Genomic DNA, 19,577 nt, shown 5'->3' on the forward strand with positions numbered 1-19,577 from the left:
CTTTGCCATCTGTGCTTGGACTCCACTAGCCTTGAGAGCAGAAACTGCCTTCTGAGCAGCTGCTGGGCTGTCAAAGTCAACAAAGCCATAACCTGAAGTACAAAACAAATTTCATCAACAAGAGAGCAACCAGCTTATAATCAAATAGTTCATATGCTACAAGCATGGTTTCTTAATACAATCTTCTTGTTGGTAAAAATGGCCAACATTAACTCCAAATTTCTTCATGGAGTCCCCAGTAATACTACCTACCAAAGTCCTTTGACCTTGTGATGATGGGGACCTACCCTAGTGGAAAGAATCAATTTCCATGCCCATTCATTATCAGGATTTTGTCAAAATTTCTATACAAACAGTATAGTGCTTTGCTTTGTGTTATCTGGTACATATCCAGGAAGAACAAATATCACATCATAAATTTATTTCATAGAGCCAGAGCCAACCGAGTAAAGCATAATCTGCTAATTTCTCTGAACTAAATTCTTAGTGTGGTTTAAGTAGGTGACCAATAAGGCTTTAAGTTCCAGGTCATTTACTCAGAACTGGGAGGGCAGTTTAGTTTAAAAGATGCATATCTACTGCACCATAACCCAATTTCTGGTGAACTGATAAACTAGTTCCTTCACTGTATACACATAAAAGACAATTTAACTAGAAAGTGAGTGAAAACCCAGCTTCAGCAAATCAAATAAGTTTTTCCTATTGTTGTTACTGAAACCAGAATGTAAAAAAGTCTATTTTTTCTGTCATATAATGCAATCTTTAAATGTTAATGTAAAACCAAAGTTAATTATAACAATTTCCATGTATACAAAACTTTTTTTTTCTTATTCTGAAGAGAAATATACAGGTAATAGCTTCCAGTACATTTGAACAGCAACATGCCCCAGCCCGTGCAGACACTGACCTTCTAGGCTGGGATTTTTTAAGGGAATCTGGAAGTTAAATGCTCAAGTTTCACCAAATGCTGATCAGAGTTTGGAAGCTACATCCCATAGCTACTTTTCTTACTGCAAGCCTCATTCTGTATTTTTCAACCCCTTTCCTTCCCACCAGTGAACAGCCTCAAATATTAAAGAAATCCCTCTCCAATGCCTAAATTGGGATAAAAAAAAAAAACAACAAAACTAATGAAAACAATTCTAAAGGAGTAGAAAACTGACCTATTTCTTCAGAAGGTAACTATTATCTTATAATATGTCTATATGGAGACAAAAAGGTTGTGCAAAACTATAACTGAACCAGCTCTAAAGTCCTTAACTCAGGAAAAACAACCAGAGCTGCCTTGTACATCAGTGCAAGCTTATTTAACCTGCCAAGAAGCTGAAGAAAGCAGCATATTGTTCTGTGTAACATGTGGTGTTGTGGACTGTTAAATCTTGACGCGAAACAGAGTGAATTAGTTCCTATCAAGTTTTGTGCTGCCAAGACAAAACGAGCCTTCCGTACCCACACTAGCACAGGTTATCACCACCACCACACTGTAGGGTGCAAAATAGATGAAGTTACATTCTGATACCAAGCATGCCATCAAAGCTGGCTTTGCCATCTTTTTGATGATATGTAAACTTAATTGCTCATTGCTCCAGTTAGTTTAAATCCCATGGTATGCTTTTTTGGCAAGAGCCAGAGATGCTGTCAATGTTTTGGTTAAATTCCAGTTAGATATCTGCATTCTGCCTACTTATGTTCCCACTGTAACTCCAAAGACATGCAGTGAGCTTCCCTGGAGCCTCAAGTTGCTGAATATTGTCACAATAGACTGTTAGTTACTGCTTCACACTGCTGAGATTTAAAATCTGTATTGGAAAAGCCAGCTCAAACATCTTAAAACATTAATGTAAGAATTTCTATGCTTAAATCTTTGAACAGTCAGGATCATAAGCAGTACTGCTGACAGAGCTCCTGAAGTCTTCACGAACTGTGGGAATGGACAGAGTAAATCAGTGAAGTGCTGTCTTAAGTACTAATGAATTGAAATAATCGAAAAGGGCATCCGCTATTTCCTAGTCACAATGTATGCAGACGACATCTGCATATAAGCTGGGGAAAAAATTCTAGAAATTTCAGTTTCTGCACTGTCAGCACCTCCTTAATTGCTTAAGATGGGGAGCTAGGGAGCTTTGCTGCTGCACTGCTTCCAAGTTCTCCACAAAAAATGAGACTTGATTAATGATAAACTCTCCTCTCTTGCCTCTGCCCATCAGTTTTACACTCATTCATGAACCGCACACTCATTAACATTGCTAAATCAGCTGACTCAATTCTTCGCTTTCCTTAGAAGTTACCTTTTTTATTATTTTTTTTTTACAATTAAGAAACCAGAAATGTCTGAAATCCGATACTTCAGTGTCTGCTGTCACACCTTCTCCCACCACGCACGTTGCCGGGATATGAGATTACATCTCACTGTAATTGCATGGAGTGCTGTACATCAGTGAACCGACATATCCAGTTTATCTAAAGAAGTTTTTATATTTTTCTTCTGGTTGAAATTACTATAGTGAAAATGAACTCCCTCTTTGCTCCCAATACATTGAACAGCACATAACTGAACACAACTGGTATTGGAACATGTAATTAAGTGCTCCTTTAAACTGTTCTAATTAGCAGAGCTGATTTCCACAATATATAATTTTTTCAGAGCTTAGTACAATCGAAAGGTCTGCTGCAAGATTCCCTAGTTTCTCCAGGCGAAAGGAGAAAAGCTGCTTTTAACTTCACTTTTGTGTCTCAAATAGAAGCTAACTGCCAGACAACAGTGTGCGTGTTGGCTTCGCTCGGGTTTGGCTGCACCACTGACACAGGCTGTCTGCCAGCTCCACTGGAAACAAATGTATTGAACACACTGACCATGGGCAAGAATGAGACTAGCTTACATGTCAAAATGGGGAGAAAAAAATTAAAAGCACTTAAAATACAACAATGGCTTATTTTATAACCTCAATTAATTAGTTAACTAATAAATAGTCAATTTTATAAAATCAATCAATTAATCAGGTGAACGCAATTTAAAACAAACCTACCTTTGCACTTGTTTGTTGTCTTATCCAAAATTGCCTTTGTGGATACGATTTTCCCATACCTAGAATGTATGATACATACATAATGAAACAAGAAGAAAAAAACATTCTATTACAACAGATAGCCAACAGATGTTGTTTTATATTCTATTATCCTTTACTTTCAACAAGTTACAATAATATATGGACTGTATAATGGAAGATATAATGTAGATAGATGTAACAAAAATTATCAAGAATTTCAAGCGTGATCATGCTCTCTCTTCCTGTGTTCCCAGTAGCACAGCAGAATGACAAAACAAGAAAGTGTTTTACTCAAAACAAAAACAACCACAACAAAAAAACCCACACCAATATAGGTAAACAATATAGGTAAAATCAGGGACTCCTCCTGTCAGCATATACACCAGATAAAGCAGACAAGAAAATGTCTCATCAGTGCTAGGCTTGATAACACAGTACAAAATAAAAATAAAATAGTAATAATATTATATTTTAATTATTGACCCAAACTGAAAGCGATGAAAACCTCTGTTATGGGTAGGTGACAACTCTAAGTCAGGTTTATGAAAGCTGATCAACAAAGCTGATGAAGAATTTTCTGTATCATTAAAATGGAAAATTGAAATGTAAACAATTTCAACTAAGCAAAACATCCCTCAGGAAAGTTTCTATTTTGTTTTTTAAAAGAAAGACCCTTTGTTTTTTTTTTTTGAGTAGACTTTAAGTAGAATTTGATACTGTTGGTGAAAATTTGCACCTTCCTTTGGAAATCGAATCCTAAATTATCTTGATACAGAGGATGCAACTCCCCCAGCACAGAGATGGCTGCTACAGAGCAAAGCAGCAGCAGAATCAGAAACCAGCACAGGTTCACAAGTTTCTTACCCCAGCCTCCTTTGTTCACTTTTGAACTACGTTTGGCACAACATCATTACTATACAGGAGAGGAACTATGCAACATGAGTTTGTTTTTACATGAGAAAATAAGGTAACATTAATAGGTATACGTAAGCACTGTGTCCCGAGAGGTTCTCTATCATCGTACAAGAACTGAAAATGAACTGAAAACTATTAGAAATGTTATCAGCATAAGTAAGTGGGGTTTGGGGAAGAATGAAGTTTTGCCAGCTCACTTGCTAAATATAACATCAGAGTGGCAGTTATGGAGTAGCATTTCAAAAAGATATTATTTCAAAAGATGACTAACTCAATTTCAGCAGAAGCTGTATTAGTCTTAAAAGTTCTTAAAAAGATGTAAGAAGCCTAATACATAAAGTTAGGCTTTCAAGTTAGGTTGGTTAGTCAGGCCTACTTAAGAGTACGCAAATCGCTGTTTAATTGTAAAATGATAGTTATTTAAGGGTGAAACCTATCTATAAAGTGCTTTCTTCCTAAAGAACATTTAAATACATTTTTCAGTGTATTTATCAATTTTCGCAACCACTTTCAGTTTTGATCCCTTATTGTATTTAGAACTGTGAACATCTGCATTGACATAAAATTGAACCATCCATCTATAGCCTAAAAATGTACGTGAGTCTGTGAAAATACATGTATACTTCCATGCTAGAAGTTGTAGTAGAGCATCAGAAATTTTGCCTAGTAGTTGTAGCATATACTTCCTTATTAGTGGCAGTTATTTTCCAATTGAGTCATTCCATAGAGAAAGCTTTATGCCCTCTAAGTTCAAATTTCTGAACTTTCTCCGGAATTTTCCTGCAGGCACAGAGTAAATGTACACGTTGTAAATACACAAGAGGCAAACTGCTCAGGAGCACGGCTCTTCAGGATCCACTAAACTCATGTCCCATCACTTGCACCCAGCACTTGACGGCCAGCGTTCTCCATACCCCACCAGCTTTCCTATCCTTCTTGAAGTGAAAAGCTACATAACCTTTTTTTTTCTTTTTTTTTTTTTTAAGAAAAAAAACAACAACAAAGGATGATCTTGTCCCTGCTACTGTTTCAGGTCTTGCAAGTACTTCACCAGGTATCCATGTAGACAAATAAAATAGGTATAACCCTCGGTCAGTTTGGTCACTGAGGGGAGTTGGGGGCTGGCAATGGACTGTGCTGGCCCAGATACTGATGCACATCAGGCAGCAGCACCGAAACACGTGCCTGCGTATATCCTCCTTACAACCACCCCACGGACCGCCTTCCAGTGTGCAAGGCTGCTGGTGATTTAAACCACTGTCCTAGATAGCACGGCTCCTGCAAAGAACCAGCTGCTGTGGAAGACAGCCAAGAAACATCAGCAGCGAGTCCAGGAACGAATCAGAGAACCAGTATAACAATAGCAGCTATCGCCAGGGTTTCTCCTACAGTTTTCCCTGTAAATACCGCTCCCAAGTGATAGCTCTCCGGTCGCCATGAAGCACAGAAATGCAGTTTGCCCTACTTCAGCCTGACCAGCGAAGTACAAACCCCTCCTTGCTCCCACCATGTGGTCTGGTATTAGGGGAAATTAGTCCTTACAGTTCCTCATTAAGTACTTCCTTCAAAGGATGACTGTCGTGAAAACCTACTTCCTTCCTCCTGAATTCTGCAGCCCTAATACTACTGCTACCACAGGCTCCTGCACTCAACTGCTCATTTGAATTGAGATCTACCAGAAATCAATGATCTAAACTGATACATACTGGCGGGCAAGTGGTCCAAACTTACAAAAAGGAATATAGCAAGCAAGAGAAAAGTTGTATTCCAAAGGTGTCTGTGATGTTAGGTCTTGCCTGCAGATCACTATTCCTCACGAAGCTCAAGCACATCTACCTGACTTAGGCACTGCTGACGCTACCGCCCTGCTGCTCCAAAGCATTACTGCATGCTTGATAAGACTTGTACCAAAGGCAGGGCACATCTCTCAGGGTTGGCAGAATCACTTTTATGATGATAGGTGATTGCTCATTCCCTTTCCTCTAAAGCAATTAAAAGCAAACAAATTTTTTTCTTTATTTAGTGCCCATCTTGCGGAAAAACTGCTGATCTTGCTAATAACAAGCAACTAGCTATTACTTAGTAAGTAGGGTTTTTTGCTCCCAAAATAACATCGAATAAATTCAGTGAATGGGTAAAGCCACATGTTCAACAGCAACATTTTTTTTTGTAGTCCTGCTAACACATTCTCTCTTTAGTCTGAATTATCTTTGGAGATGGAAAGGTGTTTTCAGCTTTGCATCTCTTTTCTCTGTTTCATTGGTATAGCACTTGTACTAGCATCAAATAATGTATTAAGAAAGAGGGGGCTTGGGTAAGAGCCAGGTAAATAATTGCCAGGGTGGATTCATTATGGCATTAAAGGAGGTATGTTCAGTAACAGGCTGCGTACCAGTGAACTAGCTATCTTTATAGTACAGAATACCGAGACAACATATATTTGGATAGAACATTAAGAAGAGACTTGCTCAAGTTAGGGAGATTTCTCCGTAACTATCAGTATTGCTGCTGATAGTGGAAGGGTAACTCTGCCAACCCATAATTCCTTCAGATCTACTGCCAGGCAATGTGAATGTCAAAATACAGCAATATAGCTTTGCTTTAGATACTTTTAAAGTGTAAAGCTTGAAACAAAAAACTCAACACAAACTTTTAAAAAATTACATTGTTCAGTAATGTGATGAAATCCAGTACAAATAACTGCACACAGATCTATTACATATAGCTAGAAATACCTTATAGACATTTAAAACATCTCTGGAGCATAATTTTGGCAACCTCCATGATGGAGGTGATGAAAGAAAAGGGTCTTTAAACTCTGTACGCTGATCAAACTGAACCAGTGTTTATTTTTCTCCCTTTGTACATCTGCTAGTATAATGAACAGACTTGCAAATGTGCGGGTGATAAGGTGCCATCATAAGCATGGCAAAGAATGGGGAATGAAGTAGCTTGAAGGCTCAGCCACAAGTGCTATTTTGAGTGTTGAAAGAACTTATCTGTATGTGTATTAGGGGAGGTACAATAAGAACAGGTAGCGAGAGGAGAGGCTTGATAGGGGTTGTCTGGAATGTACCATTTAAGTCTTTGTCTACAGCTTAACCTCATTCCACCAAGCTCAGTACTGCCCTTCGCAGTATTTTCCAACTGTCTTTCAGCTTGTGCAGTTAAGGGTTTTCTACCACCTAGCTTTGACTTGCACATGCCAAAAGGACCTCTGCTATTCTGGAAAGTCTTTTAGAGCTGCCTAGCTCCTCCATCCTGAAGTGCGCAGAACTTTGTGCTGAAGATCGACGGTAAATCTCTCTTTGCTGAAGCCAAGTCCAGCTGTAAAAAAGAGCATTCCTAGAGATCCTGCTGTTATCCCTTGTCTTACTATAGTGCTACAAGAACACCTGTGCTATGCAGAAACAATGCAGCATACCTTCTGTGTTTATTCTGAATTATATTTTAAATCTTAGCATCTTATCACTGCCATTAGTGGAATGCTCTTTATTTTTAAGAGCCAGAATCATGAGGTAAAGCCAGGCATGGATTTCATAACATGCACGTGGCTCTGAGTACATGAACTCACTATAAGGTGGAACTGTGAAAGGAGAGAGAACCTGGCTAAGCACAAAAATTCCAGTAAGGAGCCCATGTCCTCACTGGTTGACCCAAAGACAAGAGAGAACATAAACAGTCTGATCCAGCCAGGAGGGCCATAGAGAAGAGCAGATCAGTTAATCCTACAATACATTGCAGTTGCTGCATGCATCTGCATCAAAATAAACCTTACTTTAGACTAAGGTAAACAAACAGAATGAACTGGGTAAAAAGAATGGGAGAAATATTTAAAAAAAGTAATTGCTGTATATTAATTGTAATACTGAATAGAAAATGCTGGTGGGGATGCTTAGTCCATAAAAGAGCTTAAAAAAAAAAAAAGATGACTGTCTTCAAACATGGCCTGAATTAGTGCACAACATGGTCTGTGTGCACCTTGCATGCATTCAAGAAGTCGAAAATTTTTGCTTGACAGGGAATATTGTTCTTCTATATGACCCCAAATAAATGCATGTAACCATTACTGATTTCTCTGAATCACTGAACTTTTAAGCTAGCATCCTCAGCTCCCCAAACCCAAAGCATTCTAATTTTGAAACAGTACAACTCAAAAAAAAAAAAGTGTAACTAAGGATTGTAATAGCCAAGCCTACATCACAGTCTGTACCATACTTGTAGTCTATGTGGAAGCCCAACCAGTTCATTTGGATTGAGACCCGAAGAGAGAAACCTGAGCAGTCTGTGGGAAGGCCTCACCTATGCTGCGGTTCTCAGTCTCTCTGCTCCTTCTGCACCAGGTGGTATCAAGAAAACAAATTTCCTTTAACTGAGAAAAGAGTCTAAGGAGTTGCCAGCAAGAACTGACTTGGTGCAGCTGGCTCCCATACCTCACTGATCTTCCAGTGGTCGGGGCACTTCCAAGACAAGAGCACAGCCAAGGGAACATAATCAGCCCCAGCAATCTTTCCTCCTGGATCCAAGAAAAAAACTCAGAGCAGTGACTGAGCAGTACAAAAGGCTGTAATTGGCTCCCATACTCTCTTGTATTTTGGAAAAGTGTTGTACCGAACCTCAAGATCTTGTTTCCTTTTAAGCCTAGATAAACACTTTGTTGTTGTTGTCTCTCCATGAATAAAATCTTGTCTTTGCCAATAAGGGGAACTGCAGAAAATAAATGTCTATATAATAGTGATAGTCCTCGTGATAGCCTACTCCAATCCTGCTCCAACTTAATTATGGGTAAACGTTCTGGTTACAAAAAGTTGATACAGAAACTTATTCCATCCAGATGAATACTGGGTTTGAAGAACAGCACCACTGGTTGCACAATCTATAGCCATATGGTTTCCATTTTTAAATTCTTCTTCATCATGTTTATGCCCTAGTGTAGAAGGAGGTATCATGGGAACATTTTGTCTGTTTTGTTTTCTGCTGTTGGAAGGCACACTGCTCTTTGACAAACTCTTCGGAAGTCACTTGCTTTATGCTCATCAGACATAAACATTCGCTCACCAGAGTGCAATGAGTACCTATCACTGAAAGTTGGATCAACCATTTTAGTGTGTAATTTAACATTACAAAAAAGCTGCATTTATTAATTATATTAATTTCATTTGCACAGTTAACAGGTATGCATAACATAGCTTAGTATGAGTTGTGTTTCAAAATTGTTCTAGATCTGGCTAATTTGTTTGGTTTAGCAAAAATTCCTTCCTACCTTAGCTTCAGATATTCAAGCACTAGGTTAATCAACTCAGCCAGATGTGCCCTGCTTCAGGCATCTGTTCATAAATTTCATTATGCAGAAAACAGGACTTCCTCGTGAACCTAAACTAAAGCTGAAGCTCTGCTTTGGTGACATTTCTGTTGTATGGTCATGTGGTTTTGACAAAGATAGTTCCATTATTTCTTATTAATTATATCTTTGAATCTCCAGTACTTCAGAGAGAAAGCTGGCATTCTCGAAACAGCCAAGTAACTCTCAGTGTTGTTTTTAACTGTTTTACTCTACAAATAAATAACAGCTAACCAAGCAGGTTATAATTTATTATGATAGAAACTAACTACTGTTTTACTTCAACTTCACTTTGCAAAATTGCTAAAATTACATTTTGTTCTTTAATGAGAAGATTATTTTTTGATGAGTTAGAATCTACATACCAAAAAAAAAAAAAAAAAAAAGATCCAACACAAACCTTCGCTTTACTGACAATTCAGTAGTCTTACATGTTGCTGGAAATTCTTTGCAAGAACAAGAACATTTTTTTGTTCTCTAATTCTTTATTTAAATTTGGCATATTTTCATTTTCAATAAAAATCAGTGGGTAAAAGGATATACCATCATTGTTACTGACACAGTTACCAACATTAGCATGCTGCAAACTAGCCTTACTTTGGTACAAAAGATCTTTTTTCAGGCTCAGTAGGTTACAATTCCAGATTTCACTGAGAAGTAAAGAAAAGTGGCAAAACAGATGCAAAATCAGCAATACGCTATCAGATCTTACAGATATCAGTCTTTAGAAGAACAGATGCTTAGTACAAAAGATATATACAATTCTTATCAGTGAGGTATGAACAAATGCCTTCTTAGTTTCTTGGACAATATCGATGGTAACAGAAAAATAGTACTTTATGAATAGGTTTTACAGTGTTCTAGCTCTGCATAATGTTTCTACTCCTTATAGCTAAAAGGAACGAGGAATTCAAAACTGTCATGAACAGTAAAGTGATACACAGGAAGAAGATTTTGGAGATTATTATTTTCCAGCTACTTTTTTTTTTTTTTTTAAAGAGTAGTTATTTCCTGGTTTAGCAGAGGATGATCTGTGGGGATAGGAAAGAAATGCTTTTAGAATCAGGAAATGTTTGCTTCCTCTTGCTTTGTAGAGATGTGAATAATCTCTATCCATTGCATAGAGGCTGACTAGAAGTCAAGGAAAAAAATGTTAGCATTCTACAGCTATTTTTACTACATTTTGCAAAGGTTTTTCAATTAGTATGCTGCTTTTTGCACAACAGATTGATTATCTTAAAAGCATGACCCACTTTACAATGCCCTTTCATTTAGCACAACTGATGAAAATTGCTTTTTTAGTATCTCTACGTATTTTAAACATTTAAGAGTTATTATAGCTGACACTAAATCAGCATTCCTAATGTGTGTAGCAAAACAACAGATTTCCAACAATTCCCTGTAGAGGTTTATTCTCCATCAATCATAAGCCACTGGGAAAAAATCTAGCAATGTGTTTATTTAGTTTTTCTTTAACAGGTTAAGAATTTTGCAATATATGGGAAAAAAAAGCAGTTACTCGTCAGTACTATGATAACATGACCATGGAAAAAAAAAATCTATGAAGCCTCCCCCTCAAATAGCTTTTGGAGTTGGACGGAACTTCCTCTCTGGAAGGTCTCAAGAAGAATTCAGAAGGGTACTAAGTGAATAAGAAACAACAGCAGTAGAATGTAAATAATGAGATCAAAAATACTAAGTATAAAATCTTTAGATTAGTGTGGTGACTTTTTTGTTAATTTCAAAATTAAATGTAAATGTAATTTCGAATGAAATGTAAATTAATGAAATGTAAATGTCAAAAATTAAAAAACAAACATGGCAAATTCTGAAGGATTTACAAGCATCTGTTGCCTTTGCTGCTTCACTGAAGATGTGAATACAGATATTTAGCAAAACTATGATTAATAGTCACCCACGCTTTGGGGTGAGATTTTTTAAGCCCTGAGTCTTGGCCTGTCTTCACTCAGCCGCAACGCGATTTTTCCTCCTAAACACAAGGTATTTTCGCTGAAGCTAGCTAATGATGCCCTGACTTCTCTTCCTTTGCAGCAGAATGCCATCCTCAGCCAGCACTTAGAGGGGGCCACTCATGCTAATCACTTTTGAAAATTACACTCTTCATTCTTCACAGAATTGAAAAGCAACCCAAAAATTATACACCTGTGATGTTCAACACGAGGACAGCAGCAAGCTGTTCAATTTAATTTAGTCTGCTCATATTTAATTCCCATTTAATATTTCATAGGCCAGAGAGATGACAATGTTCAACTCAACAGTAGGTAGGGACTGAAGCAACAGCTCCAGACGTGGAAAAATGAAGGGCAACAACAGCGAAAGTGCCTGAGCAAACCCCTTGTCCCCGCGGAGGGGATCTTCCATGTCTTGCAGACACCTAAAGATTCTCACCACCCTAATGATTCTTACGAAAGCCAGGATACCAGCAGGCTGGTCCCAAACTTGCTGATCACACATCTGCTTTAACTCGAAGAGGTTGTAGTAACAAGACGGAAAGAAGGAAGAGGTCACATGCTGTGAAGAAAAATGAAATTTAAGGCAAGAAACTCAGACAAACGATCCCATTCAGCGTCTCTTACAGACGCTGCCCCTGCAGTAACCCAGCCCGACTTCTGACAGGCTGAGGTGATTTAGCATAATCTCTGAGCCATCTGCTAGGCTGCCTACCAGCTCAGTAGCCTTGTTACTCCACAGTTTATAGGTTAAGCAGGATAAATAACCTATCAGAAACACAAATGGATTTGCCTCTTTGACACACTTTGAAGTGCAAATATTGTGTAAGTAACCATAGCTTTCTTTCTCCTAAACTGGGGGGAAAACCATCACAGTAATGCATTAATCTAAGTATCTGTTCTGTAAGAAAAGAAAATTATGTTTATCATCATCTTTAACAGTTTAGCAGTAAATACTTGATACCTTCGTTTTGCCTAAACTTTTAGGAGCTTTTCTGTTTACCTGTGTTAAGACTTACATGCTAAGTATTTTAAAAGTGGTGAACTACAGTTTTCAAACTTCTTTTTGAATAGATGCAAATTCTGGTTGACACTAAAAACATTATTTCCTGGCAACATGGTACTGAATTTAATGACCAAATTAGTAAAAAACAACTATACCTGTTTTTTGTTTTGTTTTAAATATTTAAATAATTTTTAATTACAATGCCTTACAATTTATTTAAGGATAGAATATGAAATGATGCAATAAATTATTGTTAGATTGAATGGTTTAGAAACTTATGTACTACTATGATACTTCTACCACAGTACAATGTAATTGATGTGAAGTACTCTTACGTTGAAAGTATTACAGAAAGTTTTACCGTAAGACACTAAACATGAAGATCAATAATACAAAAATGATTTGTACAATTACTCAGCAGCTAATTACAAACAAATCCCTGAGTTATTGTAAATTAACATTCACACAAGAAACAATTGGTAGATGGTACATCATTAGAAAAAAATCAAGAAGTCTGCCTTTCAAGTCCTGCCTCGCGAAGCAGCCAGCACTTTCCAGTCTACACCATTCACTGTCCAGTTTAGCAAAGTAAACTTGGAGAAACCTTATCTTACAAAAAGAGATAAATAATTCAAACATTTTGGAATTCTCAGTTAACCTACTTTTTAGAACTACACAATCATTCTTATTTAAATAAAACATAGGATAATCTCCATGTTCTACAGCAGTTTGCTGCACCTTGCCTGTGCATCTGCTGACAACGCTCGGGTACACGGGAAGGGGTTACACTTTCCTACGGCTACGAGGTGGAACAACACGTTATTTTAAGAACGCAAATGTTGGTCTCTTACCTTAACACTACAGAACAGACACCAAGTATGTCTGGGTTAAGACTAAAATACTGAAAAAATTTGCATTTTAAACCAACCCCCATCAAAAGCCAAAGCAATATTCTTTGAAGATAAACTACCATAGTTCATGTGGCTCACAGTAAGAATATAAAAAATATGAGAAAGCATAGAGTTTCACATAGTCATGAAAGATGCAGGTTTTTTTGGAAAATCATAATTCATTGGCACGCAAAATAATAAAGTTCTGAACAGGTTTAAATTACATTTCTGGAATATTATTTCTACTGTCTGGCAATTTCTTTTATCCCCTTTTTTCCATACTGAGAAATGATCACCAATCAAGACAATGGTTTGGGAAGATGAGAAATTAAACCACAGATAAATGCTAATACATATTTATAAGCCAAGCTTGTGGCAGCTCTGCAGACTTGCATGTATTGATTTACCACTGCTAACCGCTTTAATCTGAAAGTAAGGCAGTATTTCTACACCCAGGCATAAATCTTGGCAAATTCCAGCCTCACCAATTTTGCAGAGCCTACACTAACAGCTTGAAAGAATAAAACTACGAAGACATAAGAGAGCAGTTCTTGTTATTCATAATTTATAACTCCTTTCTCCTGCCTGTGCTAAGAAGTACAAGATCAGCTTGGGAGCATAAATTAGTCTCTAGATTGTATACCTAAAGGCTTTTTTTTTTTTTTAAATTCCTCCTCATCCTCCATCCAAGCAAGCCAAACTCACTCATTCTCAGCGTGTGATGCACTGTCCTTTTTTTCTTTTTTTTTTTGGCTTTTCCTAAGTATATTTCTTTTTCTTGCAGGAGGGAATGAGGTACAAGGCAAGGGTAAAATTATTTTTTATCATCACTGCCCAATACTTTTTTTCTCTTGTTTTAATCACAACTGTCTCAATCAAAAGGTGTTTTTGTGGCTACAATCCGAAGTAGTGTTAGGCTAACTCCTATCTGGATAGACAGACGGACACCTATTAATGCTACAATCCTGTATTATCTACAAAAGGTTACTCTAACTTTTTCTTACCTATTAATGTCACTTCTAGAGGAGGTCACTAACCTCCACTTATACCCTCAGTTTAAATAAGCAATGCCCCAAGGAATATGTTGAAAAAGGCTTGGAAGCCACGGGATTGGGGATTGCTAAAATACAAGGGCATTTCTGGCCACATCCCCTTTCCTAAACCCTGACCCACTTGTTAGCTCTGAACTACGAAAATTGTCTCACACATTATGTAAATTATATATATACACCTAGGTAAGTACATACTATATATATGAACACACACAGACACACACACACACACACTGATTGTTGCTGCATTTATTTTGCATGGAAGATGCTTGGTCACTGGAATAATGTCTCTCATTGGTAACTGTTTTTAAGCATGTTCTGTTTTTGTAATACTAAGTTGACATAAAACCAACAACACAAACCAAGCTGCTGGGTTAAAATACATCCTTCGTAAAGATATCTATTTGCTTTTGCCTGCATCTTGCGTTAATTTAACACCCAATCTTGTACAGTGCTGACTGCCCCTCTCCTTTTTAGAGGGCACAAGAGGGAAAAAAAACAAATAGTTCAACACATTCAGGTAACTTCTAGTCTCTCTGAACTGCGTTTCAAAAATGCTTCTTTTATGAAATGCTCATAATAACATCCTGCTTTCAATAGCTATTCTGTACTGGAATTAACAGCTAATTATGAAGCAACTGTAAAATTAATACTAGAGTCTGATCTCCTTTTATTTCTGGTAACTTAATGTCAATCATACTAAGACGGCACTAAATGGACAAATTATCCAAAATCACTGCTAGTCCTTCCAGAGGCCTTGCCCCCTTAATAGCACGGCTTGTAGGTTTGATCCCTATTTGAATTTGCTTCTCTACTCTCAAGTCCCAGCTGTGCTGAATAGCAAACATCTCCATTTCAATAGGGAAAATGGTTGGACTAAAGTAGTTCTCCCCAGGGGTCAAAATACTTCAGAAGGGCATTTAAGTGGCTGTATGTTATTGAGCGGAAACATCAGCTCACATATTATTGATTATAGCCGCATGGCTCTGTTGAAAAGATGTCTGCAGTAGTATTAAGTGCTGAGATAGGGACAGAGGAGTGTTATGCATTAAAAAATACTATCCATCTGTTGCCAAATTTCAGATACATGAGCAATCACAAGTTGTAACACAAAATCTAATGTGCAACCTTTGCGGCTGATGTGTCAGGTCACATTCAGCGACACTTCTTCAGTTTCACACTGCTTCAGATAGACAGCCTTTTGAATATTGATTGAAGCAAGCAGGAGGCAGAGCTTGATTTCTGCAGTTTTGCAAAGAGAATGTAATAGATACTTATCTGGAAATTTGCTTTTGGTAGCTAAAACATACCATTTTCTTTAAAAACACCATTAACCTGTTCTGATCCCATCACTGTAGTGGCTAGCCAAGTATAACTGAAGTTTTCTGAAACCACCACACATTCAGCCTATTCTTACTCACGAGGTGCAGACAGACATACAGACACAGCACACTGCACTACCAGACTGTCATGTAGAATATAACTGAGCTGGCTGAAACTAGTGTGATCCCCCAGATTCTCCTCTCCAGTGATTTTTTTTTTAATATAACGACTATGTCAAATACCCCCATGGAAGGGTAAGTCAAGTGTCCCAGGCTGCACTTTGGCTGATATGCACTGGGAAGCACTCGGATTGATGGGTTTCACTGTGAGGAACACAGACAAGGGAGCTTAATGCTAGCTGAGCAGGGAAAACACAGTCCATGGGTAGCTTTGCACAACAGTGACTCCAGACTCGGCCAACTAGACATTAAACAGATGAAGACAGATACAATATTGCTTAAAAAGAGCAGCCATGGCAGTTTCACAAACCCAGAGAATCACAGAAGGGACTATACAAAAAACGCGTTCTGGTACAGCACCAGGAAAAAATCAACCAGACAATGCACTACAGACAAGCCCAAAGTCAGCAAAGTTAGTTCTGTATCACACACATCACGACTTTCTTGAACAGATTCGACAACATATGACAAGATGGTAGTTAATACGGTATGGTCACAGTGTTTCTGGGCTTTACGGACCTATACAGACCATATTTCTTTTGTCTTCTGAGAGCCTGAGATGACTATTCCTTTCTTGTAGGACAGCAAAATGATTTTTTTTCCTGAAAGTAATGAAGTGCTAAGTGAAAGAAGCCAGAGCTTCTACACTTGAAGATGAATCTCAATGCCAATGCTTAGGATTCTAGAATAGTTCATTTACTACTTTTCCAAGCAACTTAAGATGTTTAAATCAATCGAAATTGAAATCTTGGAGTATTTCTGACAAAAACCACTCAAAAGCAGGCAAATGTCATGGATGCAGCTATTTCCCAGAAAAGGGCTGAGAATCCGAAGAGGAAAAGGCTGTATCCAAAGTCAGAAATCCACTCATTAGTAAGGAGTTAAGCAGTATCTAGGTCAGTCGACAGTCTTTCCTGCACAGCCTCAGCTCGCTGCACATCGGAAACGCTGTGTGGGAAGGCCAGGGAACTGAACTCACAGACCAAGTATGACTCAGACTGCAGTAATTCAATGACACTTTGTTTCTCTTAAATTATCCTCAGGATTAAAAGAATCCACACCCTCAACATGAAACCAAATCAGGGTGAAAGGAAGAAACCACAAATTCATGGATCTTTGAGACAACAAAAGGTATCTAGAAGCAAATTTAGTAGTAGGAAGAGAGGACTGAGCCCTTTCCTATAACATACTATAGGGTCTGAGCAGCAGAAGGTGAAGAATTTGAGCCTCAGTCAGATGTTCTTCTGAAAGCCCTAGTGGGGATGATCTCAACAAGAATGTCGAGGAACTGTCTGCCAAAAAAGCAGAGGAGAGCTGTCACGGCCAAACGCCAACCTCCACGACAGGAAAGCAATTTGAGAGAAATAGCCTCAACGTTTCCTCTGTCGTTGCAGAAGCTGAACATTTGAGCCGTCAAATGTCTTTGGCACCAGGATGAGAAGACAACTACCAGATCCTGAAGAAGGCAGAACACCAGTGACCCAGGCCCAAATACAAATCCATTTAAACCCCTGAGGAGCAGTTAAAATTCCTGCAAATTCTGTCCCACTATACAAAATGGAAGTTTGGACAGGACACTAACAAACAGAAGAAAACACTGCCCTCAGAAGTACTCCTTCCTGACTGCAGTGCAAAATTACAATGATTTGCTCTTTCTTCTGTACTCAGAGATGCCTCCTACCCTTCACGTAAGGGAAGGACAAAAAAGGCACACTAACCAACACAAAAAGAAGAGAGAAATATACCCTAAGGGCGCTAAAATGTCTTCTGTCACAGGAACTCATTATTTTTCTCCTAGAGAAAAAGAAATTAATCTCTCCTTTTTCGTGGAAAAAGAAAAATTAATAAGATCGCTGTGGTAAGATCTGATGTAAACAGCAGTGGATCCTTTTTTCAGAAGTGTTTTTATTAGTATATTGTGATGTACATTGCAGACCAATTATAAGGAATTAAGCATCTCAGTTCACTGAAGTATATTTGGACATATTCTAACATAATTATCTCATGGAATTAAAAAAAAAAAAAGAAAAGAAAAAGAAACTCACATAGTTTTCAAAACATACATCCACCATATAAAAATCACTAGGATGCTTGGTCAGCAAACAGTTCTCTTTGAAAGTAACATCTTGCTTACGTTTCAGCTACAAACACAACCATGGAGGAGTCCCAGTCCCTAATCCCCTCTGCTAGGTGAGGGGGGTTTGGATCCAAGCAAGTTGAGGTGGAGGGCTCTGCCCCGAGAATACAGACGTTGTCTTTCCCTTATCTCAAAAAGAAATCAGACTCATAAGCTTTTTTTTTTCGCTGGCTATCTGCCCAAGAACATCTTAACAATTTGGGCCTGTAATCTACTGACACCTACCTAATTTTTTCACCTTATCAACTCTACCTAACTCAGTTTTACAAACCGGTGAGCTTGTGCTCCTTAGACTGCTACCACAATCTCAGTTCAAGCGTTAGACAGGAAACATTTCATCATTGTGGGACAAAAACTCTTTTCAAAATACTTAATATTTGCAAGACTGTATAATTCAGAGCAAGTCTCCTAGACTTCAAAGAGAATTAAGAAATATGTAACTGAATAAGCAATTAATGGAAGGGGTGGAAAAACCTTTATAATTTCTCATGGAACAAAGTAACATGCAATTCACTTGGGAAGAAACAGAAGACTGGGACAGATGACTGTGTATTTTTATAATGTCATAGCTGAATATTTGGAAGATGTTCAAAAAGAATTGATCTTAATTTACATAGTAAAGAGTACATTCCTGCTGCGGCCACGGTATGATGATGGATTATTTTCAATGGCAGTCCTGGCTAATGGCCTTTCACTAGTACTACGTACCTCCCTGTTGCAACATGAAAGCCCTGTATGCTGCCACTGTCACCGAGGAAAAAGGAACACGGAGCAACACTTTCCCTCACAGTATTTGAGATCTTCAAAATATAGCAAATAAACTTTCAGCAACAAAAAAACAGCTTTAACAATAAAAGTTCAGACAAAGCCTGCCACCACTCTGCAACATAATAAAAGCATACAACAAATGTGGGGTGTCGAATACAGGTTATGTGAGAAACAAAAATCAAGGTGATTTACAAATGCTCCTACCAGGTCACAGAGCTGCATACAACGATGTGGGGAAGGAAATGCAGGATGCTACGTCAGCTCCACTGCATACCCTGCCAGGCTGATACCTGCAGGCCCGGCAGGGAAAGAGTCTCTCTCTCCTCTCTGCCAAGCAGCTTCTCCAGAGCTTCACCAAGTTATTCCCACTTAATACATTGGAGGTTTCTGCCCTGGGGTACTGTACAGCTATGGGTCAAAAAGAGGAAGGGGGAAAAAAAAAAGAAAGAAAAAAAAAGAACCAGAGACCGCAGAGTTTATCTGGCACACTGCAATTGTGTAGCTGAAAATCTCAGCCTTCGCTATCAAACAAATTCAGGTTATGGAGTGCTAAGTGGTTTTAAATCCTAACTCTGGCATTAGGAGCTGTGGGCTCCTGCAGGTGCTTGGTGCTTTCTAGGATTACTCTTTGTGAGCACACTACAAACAAACAGAAATTAAGCTTGCCATTGTCTTGTGGGCATATGTAAGCTTTTCTGTTTCACATGGGGTTTGTTAACACAAAATGAAAGAAGCAAGAAACACCAGTTCCTTGGTGATTTCACAAATATGCTAAATAAACAAATAATAAATAAATAAAACTAAGTACTGAACAGCAAGGTTCTGCTGGTTTCCAGACTCCAAAAGCTCTTCAGCTCTTCAGTTTATCAGCAGCGTCCTCAAAACCAGAAGCAAATAGCCTGGCTCTTCTTCTGGGGTTTAGATATTTTTATTTCTGACATTTAGGGTT

At 38.2% G+C, this 19,577-nt stretch overlaps 1 protein-coding gene across 14 annotated transcripts in view; it reads right to left on the minus strand.

The window, feature by feature from the left end:
• Positions 1-19,577, minus strand: part of RBMS1 (RNA binding motif single stranded interacting protein 1) — a 239,500-nt gene that overhangs the window by 38,079 nt on the left and 181,844 nt on the right. For all 14 annotated transcript variants that reach the window (XM_083840873.1, XM_083840874.1, XM_083840865.1 and 11 more), the window contains 2 exons: positions 3,027-3,085; positions 1-92 (listed from right to left, as the gene is read on the minus strand). In XM_083840873.1, the coding sequence (XP_083696999.1) occupies positions 1-92; positions 3,027-3,085 (151 nt within the window). The remainder of the gene's footprint in view (positions 93-3,026; positions 3,086-19,577) is intronic.

Source organism: Anser anser, assembly GCF_964211835.1.
Source record: "Anser anser genome assembly, chromosome: 6".
Lineage (NCBI taxonomy): Eukaryota > Metazoa > Chordata > Aves > Anseriformes > Anatidae > Anser > Anser anser.